This window comes from Plectropomus leopardus, chromosome 15 (genome assembly GCF_008729295.1).
Source record: "Plectropomus leopardus isolate mb chromosome 15, YSFRI_Pleo_2.0, whole genome shotgun sequence".
In the NCBI taxonomy this organism is placed as follows: Eukaryota; Metazoa; Chordata; class Actinopteri; order Perciformes; family Serranidae; genus Plectropomus; species Plectropomus leopardus.
Genome location: NC_056477.1, coordinates 9,570,926 through 9,591,630, shown reverse-complemented (window position 1 = coordinate 9,591,630; position 20,705 = coordinate 9,570,926). Strand labels below are relative to the sequence as shown.

Here is a 20,705-nt window from a genome sequence, read left to right as displayed (position 1 = left end):
TACTGACTCCCTCCAGCCAGCCCTGTCTGAATTGTTCGATGACTACACCATGTCCCCTCTATGGAATACAATTTATTATGTTGTCAGTGGGCTTGTCACTCTGTCTCACACCCTTAATACCCAGATCTCGCACTGAACAGGGAGTTGTGGGGCTGGTGTTAATGTTCAAGTGACTCAGAGAGGATGAACAGTTGGAGGGTGGGAGGAAAAGAGAGACCGATTCATGAGAGGAATCAAGAGAGAGCAGTTTAAGATGGATAGATATCAATGTGTTCAGTATCATGGCACAATTGCACACTGTGTGGCAGCCAAGTATCGATTCAATAGCAAGAGTGCCACAGGCAGGGTGCCTAGTAAACACTCCCCTAATTGACCTGCTCTCGTCTGTGTGTGTGACACACACTCACTCACAAAAAAAGGCAGACTATAAAGTATTTTCAACCTGGACCCTGTGCCAGCAAGTGCCTAATGGAGGTCAAATATTTTGTTGGTGCAGTAGCTGTGAAACAGGTGACAAGGTAACCACTAGGGGCAATTGTGCACCATTAATTTGGGTCCAATAAAAGTGCTTGTTTTTGCCACTCACAGGCTCAGATTGTTATTCTGACAACATGATGGAAAGGATTTCTACAGAGATAGACCTTTTTGTTAATCTAGAAATAGCCCTGAAATCACCAATGGCAAAGCCACCAGACTCCATTTAACCCTTTGAAATCTGGAGCAAAATCACTTTTTTTGTGCTGCTTTCAGATGCCTTTCACAAGTATTTGTACCTTTAAATCCTGAGTGATTTATTTCAAAAACATGGTAAAAAGGCAACGCACAATTTGGTAATAAATATTTCACAAATTGCAAGAAGTTAGTAGATTTAAAATTTATTTTTCAAAAAGCTAGGGAAAAATGTCCAGGAAAAAAAAGAAGGAAAAAGTATAAATATAATTATCTTAATTATATATTTTAAATTATGTTACAGAATTAATATAATTTTAGGTACCTCTTGCAAATCTTGTTTGTCTTGTATATTTTTTTACTTTTATTTTCGTTTGCCCCCCCCTTTAAAATTTTTTTTGTTGCCTTTTGTTGCCGTTGCCTTCTTCCCATGCTTTTGAAATCAAGCCGATTGTTCATGTTTCAAAGGGTTAAATAATCGGTAGTTTAAGCATGTATTGAGCCAGCATATTTTCACATCTAACTGAATGAATTAAGGGTCTAGTTAAGCCAAACAAGAGTTGCTGATATTTGGACCTGTGAAAAGATGAATCAGGATGCTTCTTTTGGGTTTTATTCTGTTTATGTCAACTTTAAAGGTGAAGATGATGAAAAGGTGAAAATCACAGTTTATTTAAATGGAGTCTGTTGAGTTTGACAATTTCAGGGATGTTTCTGGTAAAACTTAAATGATCTTACTCAAAAAAAGAGGTTTATCTCTGTAGGGATCCTCTTCATAAAGACAGACAGACACTGACAATAACATCCTGAGCCTGTCAGTGTCAAACAAAAACTTTTAAATGAAGTAAACTGATGGTGCACAAATGCACCAAATGGTGACATTGCAGGCTGTTTCACAGATGCCAAGTGCAGCACTCTCTCTCAATACTGGACCAATTGTTGTACCTATTTTTCACTTAGAAACAAAAACACATTGGAAAATAGTAAAGGTTGAAAAATACCAAGGTTGTTCTTTAAAAGTGCATTTTATTTGAGTGTAGAACACATGAAATACAGAGGGAAAAAATAAAGGAAAAAACAAGCAAGCCCAGTAACTACAGTAGGTCCCAGCTTACCATTATAGCATATGGTTTAAAAGTTGCTATGGCAACCATCAAAGCAGGGCTAGCTGTGCTCTATGGGAAGCATCTCAATGAGGAGACCGTCTACCTGTGACCTGAAGAGCCTGGTGTATATTAACACACTGAAACATGGTCAGATTGAGTTTATGCTCTTCTCTCTATTCTGTCTACTCCTGGCTTTAGATTTTTTTGTCACCACCCTCCCTTTTTTCTCCCTTTAATCTACATTGCTGTGTCATTACCAGAGTGGAGACCATTTCCCCCACTGTTTTGCAGCACTGTGGGGACAAACACATTATGTTAGTGGCATTTTACTTCTCAGAGCATGCAATTGCTCCAAAGGTTAGCTGCGATTTCTTTTGTTGCATTTTTTTTGACAAGGCAACAAGAAAAGAGAGCACAGAGTAAACAAATAACAGAGAGAAAGGGATGTTGCTTTCTCTATTATTCTTACTTTTGAGATGGTATCAAAGCTCTTGGTTTCGCGCTGACAGGTTTAGCACCTTCAGCGAGCCCGGGTTCACAGTGTTCCTCAAACAATGCCTCTCTTTCACCTCTCATGTTTTTCACACAATCTTTCGACGTGTTATTCCAAGTCTCTTTCTAGCTATTCTCTTTCTAACCCTTGCCATTTTTCTTTTTTTACACAAATATTTTATTCTTTTTCCCATCACGCGCATTCATCGAGTCTTTGTTTCACTTTTCAATACTTTTCCAGCACGCACACACAATTCATAATCTGGTATCGTTTTTTTGGCTCTCTGAAATGCCCTTTCCTGTTGATTTTCTGCTCCTCTGACATTTAAAGTGCCGCTGTATCAGAGCACTGGAGTAGCTCTTGCCCTCTGATAGTATTTTTTTGAGTGCTCAGCTAGAAGGATCAACCAAGAATAATTCTGGTGTCAAAGGCCAGTGGCTATAATCTTTATATAACTTTAATGCTGATATCTTGTTGCTTTATCAGTGCTCCACGGGGGGTAAAACATACACCCTTATGGTGAGAGGTCTAGAGTTGCGTTCTTGGCTGTCTTTTCAGCACACGAACATGGATTTAGGAGAAATCTTGCTGTGCTTTGTGCTCAGATTAGAAGAAAGCTTGGGGCCAAAGATCCATGGACATAGCTGTTTAAGGACATTTTCTTTTTGGTGCACAGTTAATTCTGCACGGAGCATCTTCAGGTAATTGATAAATTCTCCTCATTCCTATTGTATTTCATTAAGAACCAAAAAATTGTGGTCTATTACTTTGTAGGCAAGTTTAAAGGTCCAGTGTGAAGGATCTAGGGGGATATATTGGCAAAAATGGAATATGATGTAAAAGTATATATACATATATATACATATATATACACACACACACACACACACATATACATATATACACACACACACACACACACACACATACACATACATATATATATATATATATATATATATATATATATATATATATATACATATAAGGTGTCAAATAACCTGGAAATAAGAATCACCATGTTTTTCTTAACTTAGAATGAGCTGTTTATATCTACATAGCGGGGAGCGGGTCCTTGTCTACAAAGTCCCACATGTTGCACCGCCATGTTTCTAGAGTAGCCCAGAATGGAAAAACCAAATACTGGCTCTAGATAGGGCCATTCAATTTTTTACATTTTATGCAGGCCCATCCCGCCAAGAGTGTTGAGTGTTTTTAACATCTTAAATCAGTGAGCTTGTTTGTTTTGGAGAGAGAGAGACCTCTGCAGATGATTCGGATTCTAGTAAAAACCTCCTCATGTCGGGATCTTAAGTTACTAGAGAAAAAAGATGAGCTTTCATTAGCAGGTGCTAGGCCAGCAGCCTGTCTCCAATGAGCTAAAGAGCATAAGCATTACACTGAATTATTATGAGAAACGACTTAGTTTAATGTTTTTACCAGTTTAAATCACCTAAACTCTCTGTTTTTGAGAGCAAAAGACCCGTGTAGGTAATTAATCTTCTTCATCGCGAAGTTTCAGCTTGTTGCAACCTGCAGACCACCATTAGATGCTACTGAGCCCTTCTAAATCTTACACACTGTTCCTTTAACCAATTTCACCATTAGTGATGAACTCATCTAACTTCTTCTCAGTCTGTAGGGAGGCTTTGGCATCATATCCTAACCAACTGCTTTGGGCACCAGCTCCTGCAGCTTCCCATTTTAATCTTCTTACAAACCAATTTTGGGTCCAAAGCATGCTTCGGAAAAAAAGAAAAGAAAACAAAATCTTACAATATGGCATGAGTATACTGTATGTCTGTCAATGCACAAGACACAGAGAAACAGTGGATGCACTTGTCGCAGCAAGACACACATGCAGTGTGACAGTAGAAACTACTTAAATGTCATTTGTAGAAAAATAACCCTTTTGAATAGCTCCCTAGAGCTATCATAGCAGCAGAAATGTTTTCTTTGCTGTCTCTGCTTTCGCAACAAATAAAACATGAGCAGTATGATTTCAGATGAAGCACAATAGAAAACTACACTGATTGTCTGCATATGTGTGTGTGTGTGTGTGTGTGTGTGTGTGTGTGTGTGTGTGTGTTTTCTTTGTGTGTCAGTGGGATGTGGCACATGTATCCCTTGTACTCAAGTGCGGGGGACACTCAGTGTGACTTCACAATGAGTTCAGCAGACTGAGGACCGGGGAGCCGACCTTGTTAATAACCCAGATAAACAAACACGCAGATGAGCGGCAGCAGTGAAACAATGGCAACACAATAGGCAGTGTTTCATCAGCGGCAGATAGAGGAGATAATTACAGCTACCCTCCTACTCCCTCTGTGCCTTTTAAACATCGTCTTCTTCACCTTCCTATCCTCTCACACCTCCCTTCATGTCTTTTATCACCCCTGCTCTCTCACTGCGTTATTTTCTTTCTTTCCATTGTGCTTCAGTGATTTATTTTCTTTCTGTGTGTTTTTGTCTCTGTCATTCTTTCCACGACGTCACCTCTCTACTTCTTAGCTTAGATATAATCAGATCAGATCAGTTTGCTATGATAGGGAGAGAAAGAGAGAGAGAGAGAGATCAGAGAAGGGAGAGGCTGGCGGGCTGAACATGGTTAGTAATCAGTGTTAAACTATAGGTTGAAAGAACAATTTTTCTCCTCTCAGAGTCAGATTTTACCTCTTCGCCCACATTCCCTGTGTCTGCCCCCTTGCATCAAACACTCGCCATCACAAACACATACTCATTAATAAACAATACGCAGCAGAATCATCCCAGGCAGGTAAGGATTTAATTGCCAAAGTCTGTGAAGTGAGACATTGTGGCCAAACCTGAAGTATTAGTCATAGCAAGCCATGAGGAACTCTGTGTAGTGGATTAGGGGATTAGCATCATGGTTTCTTTGAATTACTGTTGTGATTTGATGAAAAGGTTGTAGGATCACAAAGAACAACTTTTACTTGACTTTCAAATTCTTGTCCTACTTTGCCAAGTTTTGCCATCTGCTTTGGGAGTCTGCACAGACAAAGTAGCTTAACAAATCACTATCAGAGGAGCCTCGACTAATGCTACGTCTGTGTCATTATTTCTGTCAAGGCGAATGATATTTCAAAAAACAGCTGCTCTATTTTATGTGTCATTTATTATTGTTCTGTCCCTTTAGGTCTTTTTATATTGTCAGCTAAATGTCATCAGGGCTCAAAGTTTTTTTTAATGGCATACTTTTTTATGCACAAGCTTGAAAATGGCATACCGAAAGAAAAATGATTCTTATTATTAAAAGTATATTATGAAGGATTTTCCTGACAAAATAACATAGACTAATGTAGAAGTTAATCTACATCAATCATTCCTTCTGACTCATTATATGAGTTTGGTGTTGTATGTGTCTACAGAGAATCTGCCCTCTATGTTTTATATTTTCTTCTTGTTTTGCTGTATTTGGGACATTCTTGGACACAGCATGAAAGTGAAGTCATGACTTTAGAAAAAGGCAGTGAGCAGAAGCCAGATCGTAAGCAGCGCACATCCATGAGGAAGCTGCAAAAGTCACAGACACTGCAGAAGAAAAATGCAAATATAGCAAATGAGAAAAAATGGGTTTGGCTTACTTTTACTTTTGCTGGCAATACTGTTAACACACATTAACCAACCAGCCTGCGTAGTATACTTTTAATCCCTATTTAGTTACACAAATGATCCAGGTGTTTTCTGAGTAGTAACTATATGTTTAAGTCAGAAAGGAGGGAGTCTAAACTAATTCCTAAAACAGAGGGAACCACAAACACATGGTTATTCTCCCATTTTTTTTTGCATTACTGTTACAAATCACAAGGCGTTGTTCTTTTAAATATATAGTTTGTGAGCTTAAGGACTTACAATACAGTATGGATACTGCTTGTTTAAGGAATACAAAACCTGGAATACTTCACTCCCCATTACCATTTGTTTATCAATTACTCATCCTGTGTCACATTAAATTTGGGAACAATACACGTTTATTTTTTTTCCCCCACATGTCTCCACGGTAAAGAAGGAATCCAAAAACTAAAAAAATTCTCAATGAATTGGAGTCACTGGTGACCGGGTTTAACAACAGCAAAACTATATCAAAACATCTGTTCACAAACTCTCACACGATTCATGCAATATAATCCAAGTTCCATTTATCCAGTTGTAGGCTCAGTAATACCCAAACAGAAAGAGTTTTCCAATGGGCAACTGAACTGAAAGTGAAACTTAATTTATGCTCTCTTCAAAACAGTAACTTTAACTCGCTGAACAAAGGAGCTGTTGATCTGCCGATGCCTTGATCAGTTCATTTGTTAGAGTTATTGTGGTACTTTGGCGTTTTGAAAGGTTAATTTGGAGGCATGTGGGGAGTGCAGTATTCCATTTAAAGAGCTGAATATATAGTATATATTTTCAATTTTTTTTTTTTGCATTTGTTTTCCTCAGATTTCCACATGCACTGCAGATCTTGTCACTGCTAACTCCACTGTTGTCCCAAAGGGGCTTCTTCCGCTACCTCGGAGGCTTTGCCAGGAGGGTGTAATGTGTGGGTGGTTTCGGCTGTTGCTCAGTGCAAGGGCCATAGTTCAACCCTCAAGAAGGGGTTGCATGTGCCACAGATAAGAAGAGAAATATCACTCTGTACTGGTGGGCGAGCAATGAAAGAAGTTTTGATGAAACTGACAGAATATGAAAAACTTTTATATTTTAACAATTTCTGTCTCCCTTCTCTTGTAAATCTCTGTCAGACCTTCACTGAAGAGTCTTTACGGCAATGGAAAACTGTAAAAAATTGACGGGCTAAGCTGCTACAGAGGTCTAATAAAGCTGCCAGACACTGTCAGAATCGTTCGAGAGCCCTTCAACATAGCCTCTTGTTCTCATTGCCAAAGGTTTTCTTTTCTGCAAATGAAGCCTCGACGGGAGGCTTCTGCCAAGACCTCCCGCTGAAGCAGTTGTTGGTTTTCTGGGAAGGACATGGTCGAGAACAGCTAAGGGGAACTCATTCTTAGCCCCTCTAGCAAACACACTAGGAGGGCTCTGAAATAGCTTGGGTTGGTCCTGCTGGGAAGTTGCTACCTTCCCTTCTCGTCTTCTATCTCTCGCTATCTGTTCTTCCCTCAGACAGATTCACTGCTTCTCTCTTATATATTAGAGTGCTTTTTGAGCAGTGGCCCTCTCCACAACTGAGGGAAAAAGTAGTATTTGATAAGGTTTTAGTCTGTCTGTCTGCTTAACATGATGGCCCTGCTGCCTCTTCACTTTTCTTCTCCCGATGGGGGCCAGGGATCTTTGAATTACTTAACCTGAAGATCGGCTTGGTATCAATTTAAGGGCTTGTGTTCATTCAGGTGCATCTTTGTGCACTGAGGTACAGATGCTGGTCAAACAAAATGTGACAATGGTGAATGAACATATAGACAGCAGACATGGACAGAAAATGGGCTGAAAGGCACTATTTATGTAGAAATGCACGAGCCACACTTACAGTGATTCCAGCTGTCACATTGTGCCTTAGTTAGATGCTGTTGTTATCCTAGGGGATAAATACCTATGTCACCCTCTGTAACTAATTACACTGTAAGTGTTGGAAAATTGTCTGTGCAACCCAAGACAGATGTGCTGAAGAGACTAAAAAAATATCTTCAGCATATTCAGTTAACATATATCAAATTCACAACTAGTGATCCTGTCGACTTTGAGAGTGATGGTTGAAAAAGGTGTCCTTTTCAGTGTCACCTTGTCTTTTGCACTGCTGTGATGGAGTGCTCTTCTATGAAGGATTGTAGGCTTTTGGCACTAAGAATGGCTGATAATGGATTTGACTATATTTATGTAAAAACAATCATACAGCAGGAGGAAAACTGGTATTCAGCTGGCCTGGAGAGAAACAATATTAAGACAACTAGAGGTCTCCAGATAGTGAATGTTTTATAGGATATTGAGTTTAATATTGTGTCAAATTATGTGAAAGAATGTCTCCTGGGTTTTTTAAATTATGAATTAGCAGATATACAAAATATAATGGCGGGTGGTATAGGAGGTAAGCTGTAGTAGGATGTCACAAAGACCAGGTTATAGACCATCAAAGATTTGATAAAATACTTACTGAGTATTATCTTTGTATATCTTTGTCATTTTGAGATATTGCACTGAGTACCCAAGAAAAAACTGTTTCTATTCTCAAAACTGTTTCTATTCTTCAATATTGTATTCTCAAAAACCAAGATATGCAAAAATAGAAAAGAAAAAAAAAAGAATAATGAATAAGACATTAGAAAAAAACATGTACAAGAGATTAATAATATTTTTTTAATTTCTGGGAGTGAAAGTACATATGTTCACTCTACTGGGCATGATGCAACAAAGAGTATACTGTATCTGTCCACTGCAGAGAACACTATGCTTTTATGCTATAAAAAGTGATGTAACACAGCTCCATATACATCTTAAACAATGTATGTTGTTATTCAGTGTTCTAATACCACTGGCTCTTAATAAATGTTTAAAAATGTTTTTAGAAATATATTAAATTCCATTGAATCGCAGTTTTTACCACTCATGTATGGTAAATACAAAACTCCTACCAAATAATAAATATTGGACAAAAAATTATATAATTCTTCACTTGTATAAATGTAAAAACAATAACAAAAGTCCTCATTTAATTTTTTTTGCATTATTCATGCATCTAAATGTATGGTTTGCAGTAATTGTAGACCCAAAAACTTCATTTGAAGTCAAAATAAAAAAATAAAGACCTTCATATTGAATATTTCTGTTTGAGGGAATAGCGCTGCCACAGTGAGAATGGATCCTGAGTTGAATAATTCACTCAGTGTAAACATCATATATATGTATGTAGCTTTAGTGAATAGTTGAAACAAGTTGATGCAGAATATTTATGATACTGTCAGACAGCGTGGGATAAGATCACTAAACTTAATGTTAAGTATGAATGCCTGCCTGTGTGTGTGTTTTCTGTGCTGTGTAAATTGCGCTATCCACACTAATTAACTTTGTGTTTATGCCTGTGAGTGTTTGTTTTCTATGTGAGCATGTTTGTGTGTGTGTGTGTGTGTGTGTGTGTGTGTGTGTTCTAGTGCGTCATGCCTTTTGTCCTTTGTGTTTTTCTCTGTGTAGGGTGTGCTGACCGCCCCCTTGCTGTCCCCGTGGCAGGCACAGCACCAGGGCTTGACCCGTACCAGCATGCCCCAGCGCAGACAGAGTGAGTCACTAACATCCTTTGCAGCCTCTTCTCCATCTATTCTCACAATTTATCCATAGGTCTTTAAATAGCCTGAAAAATCACTTTATCTCCATTTTAAACTCTCTAAACCACTGACACATCTTTTTCCCAGGTAGTATAGACTTTCTTTTTTTCCACCGTGCAATTACGGGAGGATTTGTTTTGTATGTCTAGTTTAAGATTAATTTGGAATAAGATTAGTAACATGCAAAACAGTTGTTTGTTGCTAAACACAGTCTGACTTCTTGTTCTTTGCAATTCATTTTCTGGTGTCCCTCTCCCTGTACTGCTCATTTATAGCTTCAGTTCTCCTTTATTAGCTGTGATCACTCAGAAACTATAGCCCACTTTATCTGCTTTCCAAAACCAGCAGATGCCTGCTTTTCTAACCCTAACTTTAATCCCCTGCGCTGTTTGTAAAAAAATTATGTATCTGCACAAATTAGCAACAGGAATGAATGATATAATTGTTCCAACAGAGTATGTATCTCCTGTTCTTGAACAAATACTACATTTGGCCATAACATGATCTTTGCTTTGGATATGTAAATGAAATCAGCACTATTTTTTTCTGTAAACAGCAAAAACAGCTGTACTTTATTGATAAAATACAGACCTGCAGAAACAATGATAATGCAGTCACAACAGTGAATCCCCCAACAAAGCTTTTGTTTTATGCTGTGCTGATGAGGTAGAAAGAATGGGAGGCAGGGAAAGACAATGGGTAAATAGACTTCAGAAAATACACATATGTGAGAGAGCGAAGAGCAGGAAAAAAAGGCAGTAACAAAGAGAAGAGCACACGCTGTGCTCCTTTGATCCCCGGTGGGGCTCAGCTTTATGGCGAGAGGGAAGGTGATAAAAAATGTGGCACAGGTGTACTATTTTGACAGAATATGAGCCAAATATTCAGTGCATTTCCTTTCACCAGTAGATTGTATGATCTCATTAAGGAAAACACAGAAGAACATCTGTACAGTAGAAGAAAAACATTTGGAGGAAAGAAGTAGTGATACTAGTAGAATATAGTCAGTTTTATTTAGATATATGATGATAAACAACAGATTTGACTGCTCTGACCTCCCACTGGGAACTCTGACTGGGAACAAACTAGCAAAGAGTTCTTGTCAGTAATGAATGTCTTTAGAATAGAAAATAGAAATTGCTGGCTCTGCAATCAGTTAAGAAATTGAACTCTTTACACAGGTTGCGCTAAATGAAGGATAAAGTAATTATGTTTTGCATTGAAATGTGTTGTTTGTTGAGCTAATATGTGACCTTTTCTCGCAAGCATGAGCTTAGTGTTGATTCTGGATTTAATATTTCATAAGCAAAACAACTCTGTCTCTTCTGCATCTAACTCCAGCCTCACTCTCTACCTTTTAACTCTTTTTTTCTCCTCATCCCTGCTTTCCCTCACTCAATAAATAAAATTGAATCTCCCATATTCTCTCTCTTCTACCTTTGTCTCCCCACACATAATGCCTTTGACAAGGAGTGGAGCATCTAGTGCAGTACTTCACTGACACAGCGTGGTACAGTAACATTTGTTTTAACATGCAGTATACATGCTGCCCCACCACCTCCTGCACGCTGGGCTGTGGTTTGGTGTCATGAGGCATGACTGAAGCATGCCCTTCTACATCTGCGTGTGCATGCTTTGCTTTGGATTTTCAGATGGTTTTGAGTTTTGGTCTTGTGTATTTGTGCTTGGAAGATTGGTCTGGTCTTTTTAATTGTGACACATTTTAATGGTGGTCATTTTTATTATTCTTTTATTAATATTTCATTTATCCGTTTCTTTGGTGTTTTTAAAGGTATACTGTGCAGGATTTCCCTAAGATACAATCTATAAACTCATACTAAAATAAATCCTGTCAATCATTGCTCAAGACCCATTTGAAGGGTGTGGTGGTGTATTTATCTACAGAGACACTAAACTCTGCCTGTATTTTCTTTTCTCTTTGGCACAGTGGGTGTGAACAGTACTTGTAAAAAGGTAGTGACCAGGTGTCAGACTGTAAGCATCATGCATCAACCAAAATAGCCCAGTACCAAATAGTATTGAAGCATCTCCAGTCAAGCGGTTAAGTCGATTCTTTTTGCACCTGCAGTCTCATCCTGTAGCGCTCCAACTCAGTATACTCAGTAACTCAGTATACTACAGTATACTCAGTATACTTTCTGTTGCTGCTGTCTCAAGAGCTGCTCTCCTCCCAGCAAAACGTTCAACATCTGCCTAGTCAGCACAACCTAACATAGCAGCGGGGTCTAACATTCAACTCTGAGCCATTAAATGGTCCCAACAAAGATACCCACACTAAAATGTATCGACTCTGCCGTTAAACACTTTGATAACCATTAAATAACAATGGCTAACAGTTAGCCCTGTCACTGTGTCTGTGTGGCTGGGTGGACTATATGGTGTGGAGCGCATAGTCCCGCAGCAGCAGCTTAATTTTCCATCCAAAAAGTCTGTGGTGTGGTGAAGTTGGGCACAGTTTATTTAACAGAGATTGCAGTGCAACATGCCGAGATGCCATCAAAACATTAGAAAGTCCACTACATGTCACTCTGTTGACATATAGGGTGATGAATGACTCACTCAATTGGTATTGGTATCACTTTAAGGATAATTGATATGGTACTGTTTTTTTTTTTTGAAAGATTCCCGGCCCTAAAGAGGAAGCCACAAAAAAATGAGAAAATGTGTTTCAAAATGAATCTGGGGTTTCCCTTTCTCTGGTGATACTGTTTACAAACAGTAACTGACAATTCATGTGTAGTATACCTTTAATTTTTTCCATCCTATGGAAATAAGACTGTAAGAACTGTCGGGCATGCATGGGTAAATCTCTCTATGTGGATTTGTTTCTTTGTATTTAATTCATTGAACGGGAGCTTTATTATTCTAGGTGTTCACCTTGAAGGATTTGGTTGGGGTGTATTGAAAGGAATAACATTTGAGAATCCCCCTGTGTTATGGGACGTGAATGTGTGTTACTGCTATCCTGAGCAATCGCCTTCAGTCTAACTCCACTATCAAAGCAGTTAAGCACAGCAAGCAAAAGACAAATCAAAGCAATCACAAATCCTCTGCTCTCACACCGCTTAAACACGATCCAAATCACCGTTTTCACAACCAACTATATTAAATGATTCTACAAAGTCTAATCTAGCTTTGAAATGGAGTGCCACCATATTGCCACTCTGATCTGCTTATGCACTGCAATCACATTGTCTTCTGGCAGACATAATGTGGCTCATTTATACATCCTTATTCAAATTCTTGCATGTTGCTTTTCTAATCCCGTAGCCATTTTTCACGGTGAGAGAGGCTGGAGAACAGATTGGTTATGGTGGGGCCTGACATCTTCCAGGTGCTTCAAATTGGCATCTTTCTTGGTAGGAAAGCAAATGTCTATTCATGTGATAGCTATCATTAGTGAACTGAGATATTTGCTTTTTGGCAGTGCAGCGAAAAGCTCAGAATGATTGCTGCTAATTATTAGGATCTGTCGCAGACAGCTGTAGCTGCCAATAATTATTGACTGTGACCTATAGAGGCTGCATGTTGCCATTGCTGTCTGAGGCGTCTTCCAGATGAGCCAATAAATGAATGCGTGCACTCAATATAAACCTCACAATCAAACATATCAAATATTAACAGCAGTCTTGTGAAAAATGAACATTTCAGTTAGTATTTTTAACGGTGAACCTCAAACTGAAAATAAGGCAAGGCTACAATGTATGAGTTGATTTACTCTTGTAACACCTGTGATTTTTTTGAAAGAGGCCTTTTATGTTGTTCTGAACTCTTGTAAATCGGAAAATAAGTGCTGTACTATATGTCAAAGCTAATAATATAGTCGTGATTTGAAAAACAGGCCAATCAGAGCTATTAAAAAAAAGAAGCAAGAACATTCCTTTGTATTGCCTTCCTTAAATTTCATAATTTGACATCAAAAACAGCATGCCATTGCTTGAAAAACATGAAGCAACACACTGACACTGAGAGGTGGACAAGGGCTTTGTGGCAGGCTAGAGGACGCATTGTGGCAGGGGACCAGGAGATGGAGCTGTGGCCTCGGACATCCACTCCCACTCACAGTATAAATGACTGATAGTGGAAGCAGACAGAGCAGCTTGACCTGCACAGCTATATATTCACATCCTCTGAGATCTCTTTACTTTCAACTCGCAGAGGGCATGTTTCTGCTAAAACTGAGTTCATGCTTTTCAGCAGCTTTAGATGTGTCCAGGTGGATTTAGATTCTTTAAGTTCTGCTCAAAGGACGTAGATTGAAAAAAGGCCAGTCCTCTGATTTCTTGAGGTAAAAACTGACAGCAATGCCTTACAGATTCAGCCTCAAACTAAGAAGGCTAACATAAGAACTGGTAGAAAGGACTTATAAATGTTGAAGTCATAAGCTATTGAAGAAATGTACTCATGTACTTTGTAAGATATTCACATATCCTTCAATATCGACTTTCTATCTGATCTGAGCAACTCTGCTGGTTGTTGTATGGACTAATAAAAACTGCTGGCCTTGTATTCTGCTGCTTATCTGAAAGTGTGGTCCAGAGTAGTTGCTGTAAACAAGGTTAAATCTTAAGTCCCTCAACCTAGTCTTATTCCCAGAGAGTCAAATACAGCAGCCTGGTCAGTGGTCCTTACGAGTTAGGTAAGAGTTCTTATTCCATCAGAAACCAAACGTCAGCTTGAGTTTAATCTACTGGCAATGGGAAAGTGGTCCAGGCCTTTTTCTAGTAGGTGTTCCCATGTTTCAAAAGCCTGCATACACACACTAATTTTGGAAGAAAACAGGTTATAGTTGTCACAGAACATAGACCTAATGTATTGTACTTAAAACAATATTTGAACCCAAACCATGACTGTTTTTCAAACCTAACCAAGTTGTTTCATTGCCAAAACCTTTTGTAGGTGAAACCTGCATTTTCTGTGATAAGCTCGTTTTGAGTTCGTTTTGAAAGATGCTGTAACATATTATAAACAGAAACTGGCACTTCCAGAACTGATGCTGGAGGGGTACCGAGAGCATTATAGTTTTAAGCATAGGGCCACTGACCAAGCTGTCATATTTGAGTAGGGAGTGAGAATGTGTTGGCACTATACAAGTATTTATGAATTTTTCAATCTAAAACAAATACATTATGTGTATTGAGTGGACAGATAAATCATGACCACTTATACAACAGAAATCAATTCAATACAAGAGTTTTGAGATGAATGCTAACTGTTGAATCACAATGACTTTTATTATGTGTCTGTGTTAGAGAGATGTTAACTCGACTCTTTTGAAGCTGTAGTTTGTTGTTTTTCGTTGTGCTAGATAATTAGCAGCTCTCTAACACAACAAATATTGATCACAATAAGCTTCACCAAGACAGTAATTGTTGTAGGGTTGCTATTGAATTGCATTGCATCGTACAGGTGTTCATGATTTTGTGTTTATACCCTGTATGTCCGCTGGTGGAGGACAACACCACGGTTGGTCTAAATTTCATGTGGTTAAGAGCTCAGCACGTTCCTGCATAGGCAGCTGGCATCGTAACTCTCAGTTTGAGTGTTTTGAAGCCACTCTGCAGCAGCAATCACAAAAGGAGTCAAAGACTTCAGTAGATCCCAGGCTCTCACACGGCAAGGTTATTCTCCTCTGCTTGTTTTTAAGTGCTGAATCAGGGCTTCCTCTGTGACTTTGCTGCTCCCATTCTAGGAATAGTTCAGAGACTGGCAGTGGAAACGGGCTATGACATTAAAGAGTAAATAAACAAGTCAAAGAAAGGCACAATTTCCAGTTTGCTTTTTGATTCAAAATTTCCGTTGCAGCAGTAAAATATTCAAAAGCTTGAATCCCACAGGGATCAAAGACGCTAAAAACTGGGGAATTTTTAAATCCAGCCATTTCTGGAACACGAAAAAAAAAATAGAGTTGTACCTCATTATACACGGACTGCTCCATCTTATTGATACATCTTTTCTCTTCTCTGCAGCCTCAAATACTACAGCCTTTCAACCCCTGCCTCAAAGAGCACCTCCACAAGGAAAGACTAGCAAAAACTCCCCCCACCGAGGGCCACAGTGAACTCAGAAGAAGCAGATCAGAGGAAGGAACTCACATAGACACTGATCGTGCTCTTGAAGACCTTATTGCAGATGTGTCTGGGCCAGCGAACCCCGACAAGCTGAATCATCTCCTCGGCACCCACCTGCGTCGCCCAGGCCCCGGGGCTCCACAGAAGGTAACTGCCAGAGACAGTCCAACATCAGCAGCTCAGTCTGCAGCACAGCATGACCGGAGATCTCCTGCTGCAACACCACAGAGTTCTGTCACTCCTAAATGTGCTGGTTCGACTAGCCCTCGCATGCTGCAGCCTCCTCGCCTTCACAAGCGTGTGTCTCTCCCTGCACTCAAGCCAGGGGGCACTGGTGGCTTTGCCTCTCTGAAGCCGGGCTGTTTCTTAGGGCCTCTGGCTAACCGAGCCAAGCAGCTGCCCCCTCCGTCTAGAGGCCTTCCCTGCTTTAATGTTGAACCCCAGGGTCAGGCTCCAAGTGTGTGTCGCACTTCACTGCTTGAGCATCGCAGAGCACCGGAGCCTTGCAGGGATCCACGGTGCTCCAACTCAAGCCTGGAGCAGCCCGACCGGGGGACCCCCAAAGACCCAGGGTCAACCAAGTTCCTGATCCCTCTGAGTCGCTCATGCCTCCCCAAGCCAAAGATTCCCTGAGGAGCTTATTCCCACCCATCAAAACTTAAAACTGGAATGACTCTGACATTTATATCCATCCCCTTCTCTACCCTGCCATAATAACAGTGTGATTTTTTTAATTTGTGAGTGTCAAAGGAACATACACTGAGCTCATTAACCAATATGGACAATTCAGGGACTGCCTGTGTCGCTGACATTGGTATTGTGACTGCTGTATTGTTTCTAAATTAGCATCTACAACTCCAGCCTGACTGACTAATTGATATGTAGTATGTAGCAGGATCTTATCTACGTAACAATCCATATGACAGTTTTCAGATTGATTAGAATCTATGGAAGAAGAATTGTCCAGGTTACAGGCCTTGCACGTGCACATGAATGCTGCTGATGGGAAAAAAGTATGTGTTAACATTCAGAGAAGTTAGCTTTAGTTTTGTTTTGTAAGACCCGCTGGCTGTTAACAGATTCAAAAGTCTTAAGTTCACTTGTCCTCACACAGCTGTGCCCTCTGACACCCAGGTGCATTTGGTTTTAAACATGGAGGTGGCATAAATGTGACCTTTGCAGTGTAATAGAAGGCCAGGGGGAAGATGGAGGCAAAAACAAAAAGTGGTAAAGAAAGAAAAAAAGAATAAAATAACAGCAAAAGTGGAATGGGGTGGCAGACTTAAAAAACAAATGCGTCAAAGTGCTCCACAGCTGTCACTCCCAGAATGAAAATACGTGTTTGTGTATGAAAGTGAGAGGCGAGAGACACAGAGGTGAGGTCCATACATGTTTCTAGTTCAGTTTGCTCTGCTTACATCCTGAACCTGCACGTATTAGCAAATAGGGTCTCTGACCTCTGGTGTATATACAGCTCAGACGAAAATATTGGCTTCTAAAAAGTAACACTATGCTGGGGTTGGAGATATGATTAGGAGAAAGTGTGCAAGTGAGGAATCAGCTTTCATAATGTAGCAGAAAAGAGCAGCGTAATAAAGCACTCACAAACTTTGCTCAGGTACAGTGTAGGCTCACTCATGTTTCCATGTGTCTGTTATTTCAGGACTATTTTGTCCATTTACAGGGAGGAAACAGTGAAGAGTAACAGGAGGTATGATGCATTATGAGAGTGAGGAAACAGCAAAGCTAATTTTAAGGTCTAGATTGTAAGAGTTCGGGGATATATGGGCAGAAATAGAATATAATATGATAAGTATGTTTTCTTGAGTTTATAATCTGCTGAAAATACAACTAGAGTTTATGTTACCGTTTCTATAGTAGCCCAGAATGGACAAACCAAGCACTGGCTCTAGACAGAGCCGTTTTAATGTTGGCCACCATAGTTAGCAGCCCCTCTGCAATGAGCTGTGTCCGAAAAACACAGATTTTTTAACATAAAACTGCTGCATTCATGTTGCATTAATGCTCTCTTATATTTTGACCAAAGTGTCCTAGAAGCAGCGGCGGTTGTTGTCTGCTATGACACACTATATTGGATAAAATGATTGATTGTCCAACATGGCATTCATTGGCATTTATGACCCAAACTGATATTTTTGGAAAGCTGTGTCAGGCTATAATCGCACTGATATCATGAAGTCTGAACCCGTTATCACCCTTCACTGAAAAGAGAGACATTGATCACATCATTTATTTATATTTAATTTAAAAATATATATATTTGAAAATTAATGAGTTACTTCAAGTAAAGTCATTGAAAAAGAAAAATAGTGCTTAAAAAGCACAAGTCCTTGAAATTTGTTTTTATAACATCTGTATAAAGATTGATGTTATCAGAGCAAACAAGTAAGCACACATTTGCTAGCCTAGCGGCCTGTCTCTGACATGTGACAATGTTTTTATCAGTTCTAATCACTGTGTCTGTTTGTTTGGAGAGGAAGAGACCTCTGAGAAGATTTCGGCTCCATGTATAAACTTCCTGAACTGTTAACACAGAGGGAATACTCACCAAAAGAAATTTCAGCTTGTTGCAATATGCAATTCTCACCACCAGATGCCACTAAATCCTCCAAAATCTTATACACTGCTGCTTTAATATCGTACAGTCTTGTAATTTGTAATTAACAGACAGACACAACACAAAGAAATCTGCCAGTGAAAAAAGTAAGTGTCACTTGTTTCTAGTGCTAACAAATGTGTTGTGAACATTTTAAAAGAAAAAAAAAACCTAATTTGAAGAAATTATTATTTGATGGAAGAAAATTAAAGTCAGGTTGAGAAAAATGCCATTAAAGTAAAGGAATTTGAGAGTCAATTAAAAAACTTTGAGACAATTAAAAACGTCTTCCTTGAACTGCCTCCCTCAATGACCCACACATGGAAACATCAGCTTACAGGGACTCATTAGGTGTGTGAAGTTGCTGCCTGGTGTGTGTGCGCGCGCATGTGTGTGTATGTATGTTTGAGTGTCTGAGCAGTCCCCCCCCCCCCCCCCCCCCCCCTCGCTCTTCTGCTGCACAGCTCTTTGGGAACATCAAAGGTATTAGTGCAGTATTTTCAGGTAGGGAGCCTTCAGGGCTTTAGTGGTGTTTCTGAGGGAGTTTTTGAGAATTGTGTTTATCTCTCCTTTGCGGAGCCCTTTTGCAGTCAAACGCTCCCGAAATGTCCCCGAACGGAGAGCAGCAGTGTGTTAAAAAGGCCTTCTGACAGCAACTCTGCTCTCTTCTCTGTCACGCCGCGTGACCACTTGGTGTACGCCTCCGGCACTGTCCGGTCTACTGCGTCCAATAATGCACCCTACATAGACAGAGTGAGACAGAGGGAGAGAGAGAGAGAGAGAGAGAGAGAGAGACACACACACACACACACACACACACACACATCTGGACACACAAGTTACATAGAGGCAGAGCACAGGAACTCTGACAAAACTCAAAGAGACAAGAAGCTCAGAGGGAACACACACACACATCAGATCACGCCTCTCAGTACACCTACATACACACACTTTAAATTCTGTAGCAAAGTGCTTAAAAGTACATTTGCGTTGTTTTGGTAGCTCCTACAAAATGAGCTCTCCAAGTACACATTGATCCATCTGTCCACTGCAGCCCAAAAAGAAAATATGGCCATCCCTAGATTACCTTGGAAGTGTGTGTAAATGTGGATCCATGTGGCTGATGAGACGTGTTTACCTGTTGGATGGTTCAACATTGTGCCAAACCAGCTAAGCAGTCAACACTGCGATACAAAGCCAAGAAAAGCCCATTCTTTTAATGAATACAGAGACGGGCAGATACAGAGGATGAGAAAGATGCACGGTGAGAGACAAGAAGAAGGGAGCGGGAGGAGATAGAGCAACGAATAATAGACATAGAGATGAAATAGTGACAGCACTATGATCAGGATGAGCTGTTTCTGGTTTCTGCTTGTGAATGTTTGTCTATAAAATGTTGGGTAAGTGTGTATAAGAGAGAAGGACACACACTACACAGCAAAGTTGTTTGTGTGCGCTGAGGTCCGGTGAATAGCCCAATCCCCTCAGCTGTGGCACTCACTGCTTAGTAATGCCAAACAGGAAATCAATGTTGCCCGCTGTATGTGTTTGTGTGTGTGCATATGTGCGTCTCCAGACACCTCTGGCTGCCAGTGTTTCTCCCTTGGAAGTGTGTGTGTGTGAGAGAGAGAAAGGGAGATGTATCTGCCCACAGGCCAAAGGCAAACCCATGCCAGGGAAAGCAGGGCAGTGACATCCTTCTCTCCCCACGCTCTATTCCCTATCTCCAAATCAATGTCCCCTGCTCAGTTTAGCAGTCAAGCCAATCAGTCTTGCTAGCTATGCTATAACAAAACCACAACTGGGCTCTCTGTAGTAGCTCAGATCAATTCTAATGCAGGATCTTGATTCACTTTGTTTTGCGATAAGACTCACAAATTATTAAGCTGCATTGAGCAACAGGAAAAGGGGCCAGGTCGCTCTATATTATTACTCTGAACGGTGCAGGACTGCATTTCAACACACATTATTTATTTGTAAAGATGTTTTTATGCAATGTAATGAAGATGCACATCAATTGAGACACATTATTTGACTTGTAACTCAGAAATCCACTTATATTTATAATGTGTAGTAGAGTTACTGCAAAAAAAACCCCCAAAAAAACAAGCAAACAGAGGCATATTTGTGGTTTCAAGCTTTTGGTTTTAATTTAAAGCTGCTATAATCTATACTTTTATATGTATCAAATGACTATTTCTGTACAAAAGAAAATGCTCATAGTGAAAAACACAGATAATCATTACCCACTGTAAGGGCATTTTCACATTAACGCCATTTTTCTCTGACACATATTTTTAATCTGTTATAAAAAAAAACAAAACCAAACTGTTTTGCACAGAAACCTTGCACACTGTGTCTGATGGGTTTTATTGCTCTATTTGTTGTGAAAATTCGCAATACGAGACAAATTTGCTCCCTTACTTCTCCCCACTGGAGGTGAGCTAC

The 20,705-nt window shown here is 39.8% G+C and overlaps 1 protein-coding gene across 4 annotated transcripts in view; it reads left to right on the top strand.

The window, feature by feature from the left end:
* ccser2a (coiled-coil serine-rich protein 2a) overlaps positions 1-18,686 on the top strand; it is a 71,406-nt gene extending 52,720 nt beyond the window's left edge. For 3 of the 4 annotated variants that reach the window (XM_042501613.1, XM_042501614.1, XM_042501615.1), the window contains one exon: positions 15,539-18,686. In XM_042501613.1, the coding sequence (XP_042357547.1) occupies positions 15,539-16,273 (735 nt within the window). In that variant the 3' untranslated portion in view covers positions 16,274-18,686. Of the gene's footprint in view, positions 1-9,417; positions 9,503-15,538 lie in introns of all 4 variants that reach the window. The other variant, XM_042501616.1, reaches the window with a different exon arrangement.
* Positions 18,687-20,705: the final 2,019 nt, after the last annotated feature.